This window comes from Lissotriton helveticus, chromosome 3_1, assembly GCF_964261635.1.
Source record: "Lissotriton helveticus chromosome 3_1, aLisHel1.1, whole genome shotgun sequence".
Taxonomy (NCBI): Eukaryota; Metazoa; Chordata; class Amphibia; order Caudata; family Salamandridae; genus Lissotriton; species Lissotriton helveticus.
The window spans coordinates 1,027,489,883-1,027,508,661 of NC_136061.1; the positions used below are offsets into that span (position 1 = coordinate 1,027,489,883).

Consider the following 18,779-nt stretch of genomic DNA (forward strand, 5'->3'; position numbering starts at 1 on the left):
AGGCCCACGCCCCTCTGGTTCCGCCTCATCTGTGTATCATCTCCTGAAATTGCTGCAGATTCATTGGCCAACATGAGTGGAAAGGCAGAGGCCAGCAAGAGAGCCTAAAGTCTTCCTGGCCATCTTGGCCTCCGCTGGCCATGCCCCCATCGCACATGATTCAGGCTAGATAATTAGCACACGGTTTTCTGTTAATGGCAATAGGCAGGATCACAATTAATACTCACTTCCCTAAGTCATCTCTTTCTGTCATGGTACAAGCACAGATGAGAAGAGATGTGCTACGGGGTGGACAATGTATACCCACTCTGGTGAGCCTCCCACAGCGGCAATGAGAAGAAACTATTTAAATCTAAGGAAGCTATTTGAAATGTTTTCTATCTTCTACTTGAAAAAAGGTCAGATTTGAAGTAATAGCAATGAAAATGTACCTTAATGTGCCTCAATTAAGTGTTGGAAGTAGCAAAACTTAGTACCTTAAAATGCTTTCACTGTGGTTTTTTTCTTTCCAAAATTGCAGAATATTTACAAACCAATTTATTATGATAAATGTACAGCACCAGCCCCCTCACACATTGCTTCTCCATTTCTCGTTGAATGTTGTAATGCCAGGCTCTCTAGCCCCTCCTCACCTCTTCTCGACATTCTTTTGGCTGACTGGAACCCTGCCAGGTGCAATGGAGTGGCTAGAAGTGTCTGACATTCCCTTAATCGGGAACAGAAGCCAGCCTCAGCGACTTTGACTTAGCCATTCCTTCTCCTCAGATGTTTCTGTGCGCTTTGTTTCTCACTGGAAACATCTGCAGAGAGACAAAGCCCACAGGTTCGGAGAGAAACCTTAGGAAAATTCAAAAATTTCGAAAATCTGCAAATAATTTCTAAAACATGATTCTGTATGTATATTCCAAAATATGTGCTCGCCAAGACATCTGCATATTTCACAAAAGATCAGTGCCATAGTAATGGACTGTACCAAGCCAGGAATGCAGTACTGTCCTCTACACACACTTTCTATAGCCACATTTTACCTATATACCCCTTATGTTTAATGTTTATAAGAATGATATGCCACCCCAGTATAACTTCGAAGTATGGATGGAAGACGGTGGAGGTGGGAAAGACTGAGGAGATGAAAGGAAAAGATAGAGGGAATGAGGAAGGAGCATTAAGGATGAACTGGTCCTCGGACATTTGCAAGTGCTTAGGCTTTTTATCAACATACTTCAAAGGAAAGAAGAGACAAGAAAATAAGAAAGGGGAGGAAAATAGATCAAGCAGAGGAAAACAAAGGCAGGAGGGCTGACAATCCGTGAATTGGGGCATAACATGGGATATAATTCATGGTCGGAACTTCAAGAGGTAGTAAAGCAGTCCAAAGAGAGAGCTGGGGAGGGAGGAGACTGCTAAAACGCATCCCTCATTCCACAGGCCCACGATTCAGGAAACCCCTTCCTAATGTATACATTTACCCAAGAGACCAGAGCTGAGTTGGGAGTTTGAGAGAAAGGGACGAGTAGGAAAACTAATTTCTCCAGAAGCTGAGGCTTCTGGCAGGGCAGAGCCATAAGGGTTGAAGAAGGAATCTACTAAGGGATTGGCAATAGCAGTTTCCTAGTCTTTGGTGACCTGCTGGGGGATTTCAACACTCCAAGGCCTTGACTTAAGTTGCCTGTCTTTAGGGCAAGGTGAGGTTATCATAAATGTAGCTCAGCAAGGACTGGAATCCAAATTTGCAATGTTTGTTATATTTAGGGCACATTTTCAAGCTGTTCCCTGTGAAATGTTGCTTTAGTGTCACCTCTTTACTAGAAACATCAAGACACATTCTGTGCTACCTTATACTTACCAACCAATGCGGGCCAGACGCAGCATAACCACGTTGCCACATAAAAAAAGTCTAGATAATACTCTGCAGCTACAGCTTCAAGCGCACCTCCTCTTTCACATAGATCCCCACTTACCTGGATTCAGGGAGCAGTGCTTTATTAGTAAAATAATAGGTGCTGGTGGGGAGAAACGGAATAAGAGCGAGATGATGTGAGAATTGCAACTGTCTGTTTTGTGCACAAAATTAATAAAAACAGTTTAAAAAAAATAAATAGTAAAATAATAGGTGCTGGTGCTCAAAACGCTGCTCAGACACCTGCGGCAGGGCGTGAATAGCCAGGGTCGACAGTCCCAAATTCACCTGAGGCCTCTTTAATTCACTGCCAGTCACTCTCCGCCACGTTACCTCGTTCTTAAAGTCGTCTGCGTTCTCTCTTGGTGACGGAATTTCTGAGTTTCTTTTCCTCCGTCTTTTCGTTTTGTTTCTTTTTTCCTCAGTTGGCCTCGGGACATGTCTGATGTGGCCAAATAAGTGCAGGTGCCCAAAAATAAGTGGTGATGCCCCCCAACCAGCAACCAAGGCTCATTAAGCACTGTAAGGGAGTCACCTCACATAGGTGGTGGACTTCTCCCTAAGGTAAAGTGCTGGAAAAAGTAAAAATGGTTATTAAAATTGTTAAAAAAAATAATATATTTTATGTTAAATATTAATGCAAATTATTCATTATCTTTTTTAAATGTAGAACACAAAGAAGGTACAGAATTAATAACTTGATTTAAAATTAAGATTTAATTATTTTGAATATATTGAATTAAATTAACATCTTTTTCTGAATGATAATTAAAAAATAATTTTCAACTAAAGTAACAAAATTATATTTTTACTATGTATTCTGTATTAATAATTTGTAAACATATTTTCTATGTGAGGATGTTGCAGTACCAGTGGTTGGCCATGTGTGGTGCTGGACTTACTCTAGCTTGGAGCTGGAGCACAGTTACAGCTGTTCAGGGTTCCTTTTTGGCTGTAGGAACTTTAGAAGTGCAGTTTCTGAACAGCAATCGGCTTACTCTTTTGTGGGTGAGTGGATGTCCATTCCTAAACCCCTTCCTTACCTTACCTTAACCGTGCCTTACTCCTTCCTTAACCCCCTTCCTTTTAGCAGTAAGTATTCCCAATTTTACATCCATCCTCCCCACCCCCCACATTTACTACTAAAACATAGACTTATGTGTGCGGAGTCTCTGCAGTTGGTGTGGAGCTCTCCACACAGAAAAAGATAAGAGAGGCAAAACCTCCGCCAACAGGCTTGTGAACAGAATTTTGTAGTACCACAAAATGCAGCCTGTGTATAGGCCCATATGCCTACCTCATTCCATAATAATGGACAGGTTGTAACAGTATAAGCAATATGATTGCCTTTCGAAATAAAGGGGCTTATTTACAAGCCCATTGCGCTGCCGGTGAGTCACTTCTTTTGCATCGCCAGCAGCGCAGTGTGCCTGCCCATATTTATAAGGCTACGTAAATCTACCCTGCGTGGCTTTTGATGGCCTTGTTAATATGGCCCCCATTCACTCATTACTCTGCGTGAAAGGGGCATTCCATGGGTATTGCTGTGGGTGTTCCCATGCAACATCTATGTAATCTGACGCATTCCCAGACTTACAATGTATTGTAACCCTGGGAATGCGTCAGAATCTAAAGCCACCCCAGGGAAGGCATAAGGGAGTCGCAGCAAAAAGAAATAATTGTATTTCTCCTCGTTTTTTACTCTTTCTATGTGTGCTGCAAAGAGGAAAACACCATTAATGATTGTTTTTGTGCAGGAATGTGTCCCTTCCTCTACAAAATCATCCCCACAACACAGACACCCTTGCACCATGGTGCAAGGGTGCGTGCATTGGCACGTGGCTGCCAATTGTGCTCCAGCAATATGGCGCCTTCCTGCCCTTTTCTTTTGGCGCAAGGCAGAGCAGCAGGAAGGCTTGCTGCCCTGCCATGCGTCAAAATATTGTAAATGAGTATATACGGTAGCATGAATAAATTAAAGAAAGAAATGAAAAGAACTGTTGTTATTCACAGTTGTTAAGTACAAAGGACGTAAGAGAGGAAAACCTAGTTAAGCAAAGGGAATCTAATTTCCACACCAACGCATTTTCATGAAACATTCACTGTCAATTGCAGGGTAACTTTGCAACCATGCCAAGATTTCCAGGTCCCATTATAAAAAGAAGACTATAAGCAGTGACGCAGTAAGGAGTGGCGGGGTGGTCCGCCCTGGCTGCAGGGGTTTTGGGGGCAGCGTCCTCCCTCCTTACTTGTGGTATTGCCAGCACCCGCACTCCTATCCACGGCCGTGGGGCGGCCGGGGAACATCCATTACGATGAAACTTTAACAACGCGGTACTGTTACCACGCTACTTTTACAACGCAAGGCGTTACGACGACTTGCGCTGGGGGGCGCTCCAGGATAGTAAATAGTTTAATTTACTATCCAACTCCTTCCCTAGAGTCCACGGGGACTGGAGTTGGAATAGTAAATAAAACTATTTACTATCCAGCGACCCTCAACGCAAGTTGTTGTAACGACTTGCGTTGTAAAACTAGCGTGGTAACGGTACGCGTTGTCAAAGTACGCGTCGTATCGTCATACATCCGGGGCGGCCACCATGGGTACCGCCACCCCCCTCGCTCATACACATGGCTGCTGGGCGTCTGTCGCAGGTATTTCCACCCCCCCCCCCCCCAGCTCTTACATACAGCCGCAGGGCGGCTGCTGCAGGGACCGCCACGGGCGGCAACTGGTCTAGCTATGCCATTGAATGTAAGTACCCGAATTCACGGAAACAACTTGGGCTGACTGAATCTGTGAACTGAGGTAGCTATGCCCTAACTTTGCGACCAAGTATTATTTTTTCCTAATTTTTCTAGACACATATTCAATACCGAGAGCAAAAAGAGACATTTAAAAATGGATACTGACATTTTTCCATCCACAAATAAGATAGCCTTTCCCTAGAACACCTGAAAATGAGCCAGAAAATGGTGCCGCTAATAACAGCAGAATGGAATACAAATGCAACCCTTGAAAACCCCAGTATGACATCCATGGAAGGCAAAAAGTATGGAATTAGCTATTGCAGGGGTCTCAGTCATTTTCTGTAACAAGAGATACTTATGTTCAATGAAATTCAGCCTGAGCTCCTAATACTAGTGATGTAAAAGTGAACACCCCATCCAAGATTGTCAGCAGTGACCCCCCTGGTGCATTAGGCAGGGTTTCCAGCAGTAATGTAAAAAAGGCGTTGAGATTTTGAATTGAAATTTTCCATGGGTACAACATACAAACCATAGACACAATCCCCCTGGCACCAAGGTATAAATATTACTAATAAATCTCTACAACTGAAATAATAGCTGTAAACACATTTTGAACATTCCACTATTTTTCTCCAAACTTCAGTTTGAGTTTCGACAATACACACATTTTTGTCTTGAGTAAGTTTTTTTATTTTACCATGCAAAAGCTTTTATAGTAGTAGACTGGGAAGCACACAGGAGAGCTACTCACAGGTAGATAGAGAGCTACTGGTTGATGACGATCTACTCGTTGGAGACACCTGACATGTTGGCATTTAGGTCTGCGATACAAAAAGTTAAAAAGATATGTTTTCATGCATCAATCATACAACGTTTTGAATTTTTTCAACGGAGTCAGAAAAATAATTAACTGACTATTATATGTTCACGTTTCTTCCAGCCGTCATGCAAAGCTTAGCTCGAAAAAATGAATGGCCTTTGGACAAAATGCACCTAACGGTAGACGTCACCAAGAAGTATAAGGAGGAGTTCGCACAGCCAGCTCGAGAAGGCGCGTACATCTATGGCCTGCACGTGGAAGGTACGTCACAGGTCGTTAGCGCATGTGATTTGTCTCTGAAGAAAGATATGCTGCACGTTTCTGTGGAATAACCCACTGGTAATGTTCACAGAAATAAGGCAGCTATGTTCATTACGTTTGTGACATCCCGTTAGGAATATGGTCTAATACATGTGCATTAGTTTAATGCTACCAAAGCGCCCTGTGCAGTAGAATGAACTTTTGAAAAGAACATTTATGTGTCCCTTTGCTGTATTATTGCTATTCTCGTGGTTACTTACCTTAATTATATTATGTTGGGTATTGATAATGTGTTCTAAAAGGCAGTTCAATGTGCGGTGTGCAGTAAAATTACCATATAATAATACTCAACACCATAATTCCTGCAGCAAATACAAAATATGCTTGTCCTTGATTGCCCTAATGCAGACAAATAAGGAGAAGGAATATACCCCCAGATTCATCAAAGTCCTGTTTTGCGAGTCCTTAATAGCGATTATTAAGGAATTGCTATTAAGAACTCGCAAAACGGGATTCATGTAGGAATCGCACAAATTATAGCGATTTCTACTGCCTCCTTATTTGCGATTCGCAAATTGCTAATCGCAAATAAGGAATGGCGAATTCATTCCTAAAGGCCCATAGGAATGAATGGGGAGTCATTCCTTATTTGCGATTAGCAATTAGCGAATCGCAAATAAGGATCCGATTTCAAGGGTGCCAGGGTGCACCCCTGAAATGCAAATGTACACAGGTGTTGCGCACACACATGTCCAAAGGACATGTGTGTGTGTAACATCCAACTTAGAAAAATGCACTAAAGTGCATTTTTCTAAGTTTTCGCTATTTACCACGAAGTTACACTTCGCAGTAAATAGCGGCCTAATATTGCGATTTCGCAATTTTTAAAAGGTTCATGAATAGCATTTACGGAATCTCTAATTGAGATTCCTTAAATGCGATCGCAATTTGATCAATCGCAATTATTTGCAATTTTTCAAATTGCGAGTTCATGAACCATTGATGAATCTCAAATGCCATTTTTGAGGGTGCAAACGGACGATTTTTGCCATTCGCACCGTTTGCGCTCGCAAAAATGCTTGATGAATCTACCCGATAGTCTTTCTTTGCGTTCTTCCAGTCAGTGCATGTTTTTAAGTTCTATTGAATTTCACCCCTTTAATTCAGCGAAAACTCAGCTCACCTATATTGATTCGTTGGAATATGATCATTGGCTTTACTTTCACATTAAGGGCCTGATTACGAGTTTCTATGGTGCAATTACCAGTGGACAGAATTGCCGTTACTGGCCTGCATGTCCACACGGAAAAATAGGGTCCACTGTTCCTGCACCATGGAAAACTGGGTGCAAGAACACCAGGCCATTCATGATTCAGGTGGAGCAGGATCCCTCCAGGGGAAAGTTATTTGCCTGCCTCTTAAAAAGACTTCCCATGTATAGGCAATAAACTCATTGATAAATATTAATTAGAACTTTTATTTTTTAATGTAGGGCTATTATTTACATTAACGTAGAAGGTATTCGAACTCCTCCTCTCTGCTCCCTCACCCAGCCCATCACCCCTTCTCTTACTAATTATTTTGGCAGTTTTCACTATTCTACTGATTTATATCTCAGGTTTATCGCATGGAGCAGTGTGTGCATGTCCCCTCTGCTTCCATCTCATGCTACGCCCTGACCCCCACCCTACATAGATATAACCATTCATCAATTTGTGAGCAGATTGTTTTTCTATGAAAAAACTTCAATAAAATAGTTTTGATGAGGTAATTAAGGTGAGCTGACAATGTAGGGAGCTTAGTTGAGAATTGCCAAGTTCCTTTTTAGTTTTTATTGTAAACATTTGAGTTTTTCAGCTTACAAGTTCAAACCTCTGTGCTGCACAGCCACATTTGCACTACGTGGGATACCCATACACCTGCCTGTCTAGTTAACTGTCTGACCCATTAACGACACAACAGTTGACACGTTTCAGCTATCAGAGTCTTCTGGACACCTCCACAACCTTGTCATTCGTTAAATAGTGCAGGGCATGCGTTCTAAAAAAAATACTTGAGTTGACTAATTGGCATAGGCATAGATGTCACTTAAAGTATTGTAGCAGAAAGTGATCTCAAAATCTTACTATACCTGTCATATTATTGAGACTGAGCCTAATTATTTGCCAAAGACGATGTAACAACTTTGAAACGTATGAGGTGTGTATGTGAAAATGCATAAAGTTGTGCATTCATTGTGTTGCCTTTGTATTGCACAAGGTTAAACAGGGTATCGCAAAGGCGTATTTGGAATTTACAAAGCCATGCAAGGTCTGACTGCATGGCCTTGCATGGCTTTGCAAAGAAATGTAGCGCAATGTTTTTGCTGCGTTACGTTACATTTTAAGCTGGGAGGCTTTCCATGGGAGGAAAATGGCCGTTCCCATGCATCCACCCACGGATGTTGGCACACTCCCAGATTTACTAAAGCTAGTAAACCTGGAAATGTGTCAAAATACTACACCTTTCTCAAAGAGGTGCAACGAGGAGAAATATCTTTATTTTCCCTCGTTATTTCCTCTTTCTAAGTGTGCTGCAGTCTGCAGAACAAAAGAAAAAGAAAAATACCCCAAAGGATTGTTTTATGCATGAAGGTATCCCTTCCTGCACAAAAACAACCCTGCCTGTAACGCAGACAGCCTTGCACTATGGTACAAGGGTGCCTGCATTCACACTTGGCTGCACACAGTGGACCAGTGCAAGGAGAGCGCAGGAATGCTCCATATAAATGTTAACTGTACTTGCTATGTTATAAAGCTCACTCAATCAGATGTTCTGTATAGACTTATCATCTTTGATGTGAAAATTTCCTGTTGTAAAGCACTCTGCTACCTTCGACTCTAGCTATATAAAACTCTCAAATAAAATATATATATAAAATAAATATCTTTGTAAATAAGTAGCATTTCTGCTCTCTCCCTTTCATGCAACGCAGCACAGAAACTTTGCTTGCTGCCCAGCAATGCGTGAAAGATTAGTTAAGGTGCCCCACTGTTTGGTGCCACGGTTTAGTCAGAATAATGCACATGGTGTTAGCTACTTGGTGGCTAACTGATTGTTGGAACATACTTATTGGAATGGCATAGAATCCTAAGGAGGGAAATGCACTTTCCCTTGACTCTAGTGTGGTGGGTAGGATTCTGGCAGAGGTAGTTAAACTATAGTGGAGAGCTTGGTTTGCCTAGGACCTTAGGCGGATTGCCAACTTTGGCCAAATCAACTTTGCCCTGTCAGTGAATACCTCCCTTCTATGAGGCGCCCTCTCAACATGGTTTACAACTGCTACGAGATGAGCATAAAGATTGCTGGTTGCATGACTCGTGGCAAAAGAACACTGAATTACCCATATAATTATAAAAGAAGGTGCAAGGGGGTGAAGCAATATGTTCCATTGGCATGTATCGGATGGTGCCAGATACTCTTTAGAGGTATTTGTGGAGTGTATACGCCCTGAAGCATATGTAAATTTGGTGTGCTACAGGTGATCGCGTGTTTTTTTTCAATCTATTTGTTTCCATGGTCCCAGTTGTTTAAAAAATGAGAAATAATGTGGTCCCTGGACAAGCAGCACTAAGTCTTACCTAAATACTAAAACCATGTGAAACACCACGATTCAACAACTTTAATCAACTGATACAACGTCAATGACATGGCCAACTTATAAATGTAGAGGCACATTAATATCACAAAAGCAAAATGAGGCATTAAAAACATTATAGTAAAAGCAGAAATGTAAAGTTGGTTTAGTAGCGTTTACCTACACTACATGAGACGTTGCAGGAGAATGTCTTTTTAAACCAGAGATTACGAATGTCAATTGAAGGTTCATATGCAAACTGAAAAACGTCGATAATCCTCTTCTTTATCTCTCTACTTGCACAGGGAGAAAGTTGTTCACCTTCGCAGGAGATTAGCTCCTCTTTAAGGAGCCTCTTTAGGCTGTCCCACCTCGTACCTGCTCTGTGATAATGCAATACAAATTGTATGGATGCCTGAGAGACAAAAGTAATCAATCCTGAAGACTTTGGGTGTTCCCCAGCTGACGAATGTGGCTACCCTCTCAGGTATTGAAGGGGTACCTATATGCCATTGGAACCCCCTCCCCCAGGTGCTGATGACTTCTTCTGATCTGTGGACTGCCATGGAACATACATGCTTGGACACTGGCGATGCAGGGGTCACCACCAAAATCCTTGTATACAGGACACGCCCATAGCCAGTAGCGGCTGCTACCAGACAGGGGTGGTGAGGCGGGGAGGGCAGAGGGGGGGAATGAAAATAAAAACCACAAAAAAGCACTTACCTGGCTACGGCCGACTGCCGCCTCTCCTCTCTCCTATTCCTCTTCATGTCTAAAGTCCCAGCAGCAGGAAGCACTTAGGCTCCAAGGCTCCGCTAAGCCAATCACGACGCTGCTGTCACCACAACACCAACGTCATGATTGGTCTGAGCGCCATGGTTTGGCGCTCAGACTGGGACTGGGAGACTGTGCATGTTCCCCACCAGAGTGTGCACTACAGCTGGTCAAGAACATGCAAAGTGCGCATGACTGTTTGGCCAGCCCAAGACTACTCCTCCCCCCTTCTCTGGCCAGCCCCACCCTCATGAAACTGAGCCATTGCAGTAGGAAAAATAAAAAGATAATACCGTTGTGTTATTATCATTTTATTTTTCCTATTGAACAGTGGGGTGATGCTCCTACACCTTAGCGGAGGAGCCACCGCTACCCATAGCCCACACAATCTCATCAATCCGTGTCATCCACCCGCGTTGTCCAATTCAGTCATCCAAACCCATCCTTATAGACACAATTCCACTCATCTGTACCTTTCATTGACTGACCCACCCTAAAGTTACTCCATCCAACTCCACCCCTCCAACCATCCACCATTACACCTGCCCAGTGAACCAATCCACATGCTTACCCAATCACCCAACTATTCAGCCATCCAAATTTCTCCTCAATTACTTCACCTTAAACAATCCTTCATTTAACATTTTCAGTCTAGTGTTTACTGCTGCACACAATTAAATATTTTTCAAAATAAGTTTTGGTTTCTTTAAAATCTTTAACATTCCATGTATGTAACTACATTGCAAAATAATTTGCCACCTTGTGCTATAGCTCATCGAATTCTAACTTAAGCCCTGTTCGCACCTCTATAGCTCCATTAAATTATAACTATTAGGCTGTCTGGTGAGAAACAGTGTACCCAAAAGGGTTTTGTGAATTAATGAGCAAAGCATTTATAACATCAGTCATCCACAGTCTTAATACTTTAGCTCCAATTAGCCCATTTAATTTCCTGACAAGTACTAGTAAGATGGTATGGGATAATAGTGTACCTTAGCTTGTAATTTTCACATTTATTTAAATCATATCCAAGGTCTGCCTTTTGATAAAGCACTCACAGATGGTGTCCGCACTTCCCAAGATTACATGTGACTCTCGTGGGGTTCCTGCTCAGTGTTGCAGGAGCGGATCCCTGAAGCCAGAAATCTCAGACACCCTAAAATGTTACCTTCAGAGGGATTCCGCTCCACACAATACTGATCTACTGTTAAAGAACACCCTCCTCAACATCAGACTCAACATTAGTTTCACAGAGTGGTAAAATAGTGACTGGGACCACTTAACAGATACGTTTTAGATTCTGCAAAAGTAAAAAGGTTTTATTACAAAAATCTCAAATTAAGCATTACATAGAAATGCAGAAAATATGCCATGAAGGATCAGATACAGAGTATATAGTCAGAAAACAGAATCATTCCAAGTCCCAATAATTTGGAAAACCATATATGGAAGGTAAAGAAGCCCTACAGCAAAATCAAAATTTACTGCTCACCCCCAAAACCAAGGGGTTGTCATACACATTTTATGAATAGATAATAAGCAAAAACTGCAAATTCAGCTTGGTATGACTAGTGATAACACATATTGAGCAAATCAGAATTTAGATTATCACAACTAGACGAATAATACTAATCCAATTTTAAGGAAAGGAAACTCCAACAGCTTCTGCGCTTTTGCTGTCCGGAGATGTACAACACAATATGAAACATTTTTCAAACAAGGACCCATATGCTAGTATATTCTGGCATGCTCACAGCATAATTTCTTGGGAAAGTGTCATTGGGATTGAAACATTCACAATGCATGCCATCTAATGAAAATAACCAGGCCTGGGCGGCAAATTCCGTTCCGCTCGTGGAATTTGGGTAATTTCGCGTTCCACGGAGAACGCGAAATGGCTAAAAATTCCGCGTTCCGCGACTTCGCGAAATTTTTTGCTTGTTCGCCTTTTTAAAATGCGTGTTCGTGAGATATTTCTCCCCGAGCACGCAAACAGCGATCGCGAACAGTAAAAAAGCATCGCAAACGAGCAATTCCGTGTGTTCCCGGAATTTCTGCGTGTTCGCGGAGAATTTTTACCGTTTCGCAGAGATTTGCGTAACGCAATTCCGCCCACCCCTAAAAATAACCAGTTATGTCACAGTGTCCTGTGCTCTACGAAGACTGTGCAGAGAGAAGACACACAGTGGGACATTGATTGGGAGGAGTGGTGAGCAGGAGTAAGATGAACAGAACACCAAAACAGTATCCATATTAATAAAAAAGGTGTCTCTGCAAAACTGTGACACTACTAATCTACAATAATAAACACACTTCTATACACCTAATAAAAATCGTGCAACATTAATAATTCATAATTTACTGCCAAATTAATTATAAAAGAATTAGTATTTTAAAAAAATTGTCACCCCCAAATTGCACATTTAGAAAAAGCTTTCACAGTGCCATTTCAAGGAAGTTACTTTGGGTACATGTATATGGCTCCATCTTCTGGCATTGATAACACCGGTGGAATAGACCCAGTTAAGATAGCTTCTGGTTGTGTAACTGGTCTGCTGGATACTTCTAACCACAGATTCCTAACCTTGGAATACTCCTCAAGCACCAGACTGTCCTGGAAACTTTTCTTCAGCAATGCTCCTGTGCGCTGCTCAGTAGCGCTGTGCAGCTCTACGTTGTCTCCATACTGTCCTGGGAGCGAGGGAGCCGTGACGCATATAAGCTCTAGCTCTTTCTCTCCCTGCATTCCCATGCGGTTCCAGAGCTCTGCTCTCAATTTCGGCAGCCTTCTAACCACTTCCAAACAAATCCAGGGCCTCATTTATGAGGTTTTGCCGTAGGTCAGCACAGCAGGCCTTCCTCCTGCGCTTCCCTACGGCAAAAGAAAAGGGCAGGAATGCGTTGTATCTATAAGATACAGCGCATTCCTGTCCTTTTCCCATGTGCCAGCGCACAATGGGCTGCAGTGCGACAACGCAGGCACCTTTGCACCATGGTGCAAGGGTGCCTGCGTTGCGGGGATGATTATTTTTGTACAGGAAGGGAAACCTTTCTGTGCTAAAATAATCACAAGAGGCTTTTTCCTCTTTCCATGTGTGCTGCAGAATGCAGCACACATAGAAAAAGGAAAAACGAGGAGAAATAAAGATATTTCTCCTCCATGCACCTCCCTTATGCCTCCCCTGGGGATGCATAAGCTTTTGGCACTGCCTCAGATTTACGATTTCTCATAAATCTGAGGCATCGTCAAAAGGCCATGGATGTTGCTGGGAACGCCCCCAGCAACACCCATTGCATGCCTCCCATTGCAGATCACTGCGTTAAAGTGACTGATATTTATCAAGCAGCAATAAGCCCAAAAAAGTGGCTTAGTGCTGCCTGATAAATATCACGCAGGCTTCTGCGCCACAGAACGTCACAAAAAGGCCCCCAATATTTTGGGGAATGATGTTCTTTCCTATAATGACAGGTTTCAAACCATGCTGTGATTGTAGAAAGCAGATGTTGGTTATGGAAAAGCATACGATGCAACCCTGGTGTTTGGGCTCGGGACACAACTCAAAATCGTTCAATAAAAGCTCTCTCATGTACCCGAAGGCAATCTGATGTCAGTTTGTTTCCATTTAAGTCTCAGAGATGATTCCCCAACTGATATTTGAGTTACCTAAGTTTCTTGGGCCATCAGTGACACCACAGCATATTGAAGCGTTCAAGGAGGGCATACTGCAGATTTTTAGGAGACATCCTGCTCCCTCTGGCATGCCTTCAGCTCCAAATAACCATAAGAACCTCAAGTTGGGTTACCTCCAGTGGATTAATCCATGGTGCTGTCTGATCCGTGAGACCCGCTCCGGGCCCTGTATGACTCCTTTACAGATGTCTACTTCCCCTCCAATGACTGCACTTGGCCCTTCTGCATTGACACTGGTACCAGGGCCAGAAGAGAATCTAGTGCTAATCCCGATTTCTGGCACTGAACCAACTTCAGCATGATCTCAACATATGTTGCATTACAACATTACAGAAGTGCAACCAGTTCTCATACAGCCTGACTCTGAAACAGTGCCTCAACCAAGGGAAATGCACCAGCAGAGGCTCCATTATCTTTTTGGCTTGGACTCCGAGCAAGGTACACCCCAAGATGGATATGATGATGGTGGGGAAGGGGATGGTTGTCTCCTCCTTCACTATCCCAATGACAACTTTTACATGGACAAGAGGTCAGTGGGCATGAGACTTGCTCTGAAACAGGGATTGACTCACCACTTGGACCATCAACAGCAGTAGTAGTCCAACGGACAGCTGAGATCCTGGATTTGAAGCTGCCTTCAGTTGAGAGCAAAACAAATGTTCTTTAGGAAATGTTGTAACCTGGGCTAGCCAGGTCTTAGCCCGTTCTCCCCTTTAATGAGGCCCTCACAATACCTTGGTGGGCACTTGATCAAAACCTTGCTCTTACCCACCTCCTTGTGACCATGAGTTTCTTCACAAACATCCCACTCCAGAGAATCTTATGGTTCAGGCTTCAGCCAGTAGGGTGAACCCCAATTAATTCTCCATGATTCCTCCAAATTGGAAGTCAAAGAGGGTTGAGGAGTTTGGCAAATGTATGCTCTCCTCTGCCAGACTGGCAGTGCGATAGGCAAATGCTGTTTGCTTATTGGGCCGATACACACATGCCCTCTGGGACATGGCCAGTGAGATCGTGCCGGCGGTCTTGGAAGGCTTTAGAGCTTCCCTTGCTCCGACAATTCATGATGGGCAAGACACAGCCAATTATGTGATTCATGCTGCTTTAGACACTACTGATTGCCTGCAAAGGGCAGTTGGCAACATTGCTGTGCTCCACCATCATCCGTGGATGTATTCCACAGGATTTGCTAGGGTTGTACAAACCTCTCTCACATATATGCCCTTTGATGGGCCATGCTATTTGGTGAAAAAGCTGATTTCAGCTTGGAGTATTTTAAAGAAAGTAGAGCCACAGTGTGATCCTTAGGTCTGCTGACCCCTGCTAAGCAGTTTCCACATCAGTTAAAAAAGTTCAGAGGCTACTCCAGTGGGGCTGGCATATAGACAAAGATAGTCTCCCCAACCTCTACAGCAGTCACCTTAATCTTTCAAGGTCGGGGCGTGGGTCTGCCAAGAAATGTGCAGGTCAGCAAAGGGCATCTCTCCACTTCCTCTGCAGCAACAGGCACCAAGCCACTTTAGTATGCCCTTGGTTTCGCACACCAATCCTGTGGGGGCAGGATTCAAGACTCTATACACATCATCAGAACATCAAGAATTTTTTAAGGTGGTGAGAATCCTTCCCATTCCTCATAAGCTTAATTTTAAAAGTGGAACACAAATATACTGTATACTCCTTCAAGGATTTATTTCTGAATCAGCACTTTAAATAATCTAATTTGCCATCCAAGATACAAATATGTTCTAGGAATATACTTAACTTAACTTTAGATTCCAAGATTCACTTCAAGGGGAAAAAATGCTGTTTATTTACAAAGTCTGGCAACAAAGTTCCTGACTGCAGAAATAAAATATCTTGATTCCCTAACAAGGACTCTGAATAACCCGGACATATGTACTCAAATGATTTTCATAATGGCTGCCTTTATTTGCATATATAGTGAGAGTTCAACTGACTTACTGGAATTGTAGTTTGCATTCTGGCATCGCTGCGAAGTGCATCCTCCAAAGACACAAATCCATTCACCAAGCTGCATCAGCTCTCCTGGAGCCCTGCCAGCCTTTCCTTCTCCAGAATGAACTCAGCGCCACTGAATTCAGAGTATTGCCAAGCACAGGAAGGTGAGCCAAGGTCACAAATCATGGCATTAGTCTGGCGTTACTATAAATATGCAGTTAAGGCACTGCAAGGCCTCAGTAGCACTGCTCTGTCATGAAATGCACTTATTTTCTGTTTTTGAATTATTTTTAGTCCACTATTTTTCCGATTTCTATATGTTTCAGTGAAAATATCAATCGCTGCTTGTCACCTTGTGTAAATTGTCATGAAAGCACTTCTTCTGAGAATATACTTCCACGGGGCAATGCTGTCTCTAGACCATGTAGCCAAATGTGCCATAAGCAAAACAGCTTCTGCTCCCTTAATCAAATCACGTGCATTGTTGGAACATTTCTAAAATGCTGCCTGATCTTTTATGCATTCGCTGCCTGGGGGATCTGAGCAGGTGAAGAAGTAAGCATTAGATGCTGCTTGGAACTGTTTTCCCATTAGAGGGGAGCAGCAAAAGGGGCATCCCAGCCCGAGACCAGCATCTAAAGGATAGCATGTTGTCAATGGCACCAGGCACCAAAGTAAACATGGTGGGCGGGTAATGCACTGACAGCAGAGGTGAGTGGGCATGGGCAAGCAGGTACTGAGGTTCGCAGGAGTTAAAAAAACATGCCTGAGATAAAGGGAATGCGATGAGCAGGATACATAGGATAATTCAAATAGTAGAAGTTGGGCAAAGGAAAGAAAGGTTTGAATATGAGGGGAGGGAGAAAAGACAGCATGAAGAAGACTTTATAGGTGGGCAACAGGCAGCTATGAGTGTGTAAGGGTAGAGTAGGGTGGACAATGTGCAGTTCAGAGAGCTTGGAGTGATAGACATCGTAGCACTTGGGGCAAAAAAGTGGAGGGATTAAAACGAAGGGATGGGGCAAGAATCATGAGCATGCACATGTCACTCAGTGCACCATTATAAGAAGGTATAAGGGAATTAGCGAAATTTGAGTATACCTGGAACCCCAGAAATAGTAAAGGAAATGTGCTTTAGGCTGAAGATGTGCTAGTGTGAGAGGTTTGGAACAGCTGGACCCAGGTGAGGAACAGAGACGGTTAAACAAATGGTCGGTGATGAATGATGAAAGGTGGTCACAAGAACAGTGCAGAAAAGGAATGTTAGAATGGAGAAGGTATTGTGTGGAGCACGTGGCAATCAGTCCACTGGAAAAAGGGGTAAATGTCGCATGTGGACGAAATAATGGCAAGTTGCAAGGCAGCAACAAAGATGAAAGAATGATTTACCTGGGGAAAGCAAGAGGAAGATAAGAGGAAGGTGCGGGTGGTAGAACAGTCACAGACAAGAGGTTGGGACTAGAGCAAGGAAATTGATATAGAAGGCAAGAAAAAGGAAATCTACTATAAAAATCCTGTGATGAATGCGTGCTTGGGCTATAAAAAGGAATTTAGACCAAGGACTTCTTGTGGGGTGGTGGGATAACGATTTGTATGGGTACCGGTAACACAAACGAAGGCAGTGCATTAATGTCACACAGCAAGCACATTATGTCTGCCCAATGAGCCTTCTGATGAGCATAATACCCATGTTGGGGTGGGATGGGCAGACTGGGATTACGGGACACTAGGAAACACCTGTTGGGCATTCTATAATTGTACATGTTGTAGGCTGTTGGGTGAATTATGGGACAATGCTTGGGCTGGGTATCAAGACACTATGTTATACAGTGCTTGGTCTACCTTGACGGAGATTTTGGGAAGAAGGGAAAATGGCAATTGAACAAGGAACAATTCTGGGGAAGGGTTGCTAATGGTTCTTTGGTTAATATGCAAGCATATCATATCCTTTTATCAGATGACTAGCAGCCCGTCCCGACGTTGTCCGGGGGTGAAATCTAATGTATGCAATGTTTGTAATAGTAAATCCCAATTTATTGTAATATTTCACGGTATACAACATTTTTTGTTTCATTTGAATGTGGATGGAGAATAAATTGGTTTAGCACATTGCCGGCCCTAGAGAGTGCGACATATAACTGTCCATGAGTGAAGCAGTCTCCTCGTAAGTCTACGCCTATTACTTTGTATGTTTGACCTTGAGATTTGTTAATGGTAGAAGCAAAGGCAATGTTAATAGGGAACAACAAGTGTTAAAAATGAAATGGTAGATCATGGGTATGCGGGGAATGTGAGCTAACTACCCTGCAGCAGGGCCAGAGAGAATAGTTGCTTTAATGACATATGGCAAAATACTTGTAACTTGTGGTCGTGTACCATTGCATAGATTGGGCGGATGTAGGTTCCGTAATAACATGATAGGAATTCCAACTTTAATTTGTAGTAAATGAGGTGGAAGTCCGGAAGGGTTAAGTGAGTTTAGGAATTCTTGCGGATAATGCACAGCGTCTTGAGTATCTAATACTGTATCAATGGATTTATAGACTTTTGCGTCACCTGGGATTTGTAGTAGTATTTGTTCATTGATATGGTTGACACTGGAGTTTCTGGGTGCAACTATAGCTCTTTTGCAAATCCATCGGTAGTCCTTTGTAAGAATATGCTCAATGTCCGGGTATACATGGTGTATGAGTTCATGTAAGTTACAGACCGGCGTACCTAAGTTTTGTATATTAATATTCCCATTACTGTTAGGTACTTCTCCATTATCTACTTGTAGTAGAAGATCTGCAAAGTGAGTATCTCCACCTCCCAAATGTGTCCTCATGTTGGTTGCGTAAGGTGAGAGTTTGTACAGAGTCCCAGAGGTGTGATTCTTTTAAGCATGCTTTTAGTATATCAGCACGCGTTCCTCTTGGAATAACAGGAAGAGTTTGTCGGAAGTCACCAGCAAAGAAAAAAGTGACCCCACCCATATCTTTTAAATTGATGTAGTTGTCTGCGC

General features: G+C 42.8%; 1 protein-coding gene across 1 annotated transcript in view; it reads left to right on the forward strand.

Moving 5' to 3' along the window:
• Window positions 1-18,779, forward strand: part of LOC144824202 (dynein axonemal heavy chain 11-like) — a 3,356,387-nt gene that overhangs the window by 3,269,177 nt on the left and 68,431 nt on the right. The window contains exon 92 of the mRNA XM_078683354.1: window positions 5,592-5,732. Within this exon, the coding sequence (XP_078539480.1) occupies window positions 5,592-5,732 (141 nt within the window). The remainder of the gene's footprint in view (window positions 1-5,591; window positions 5,733-18,779) is intronic.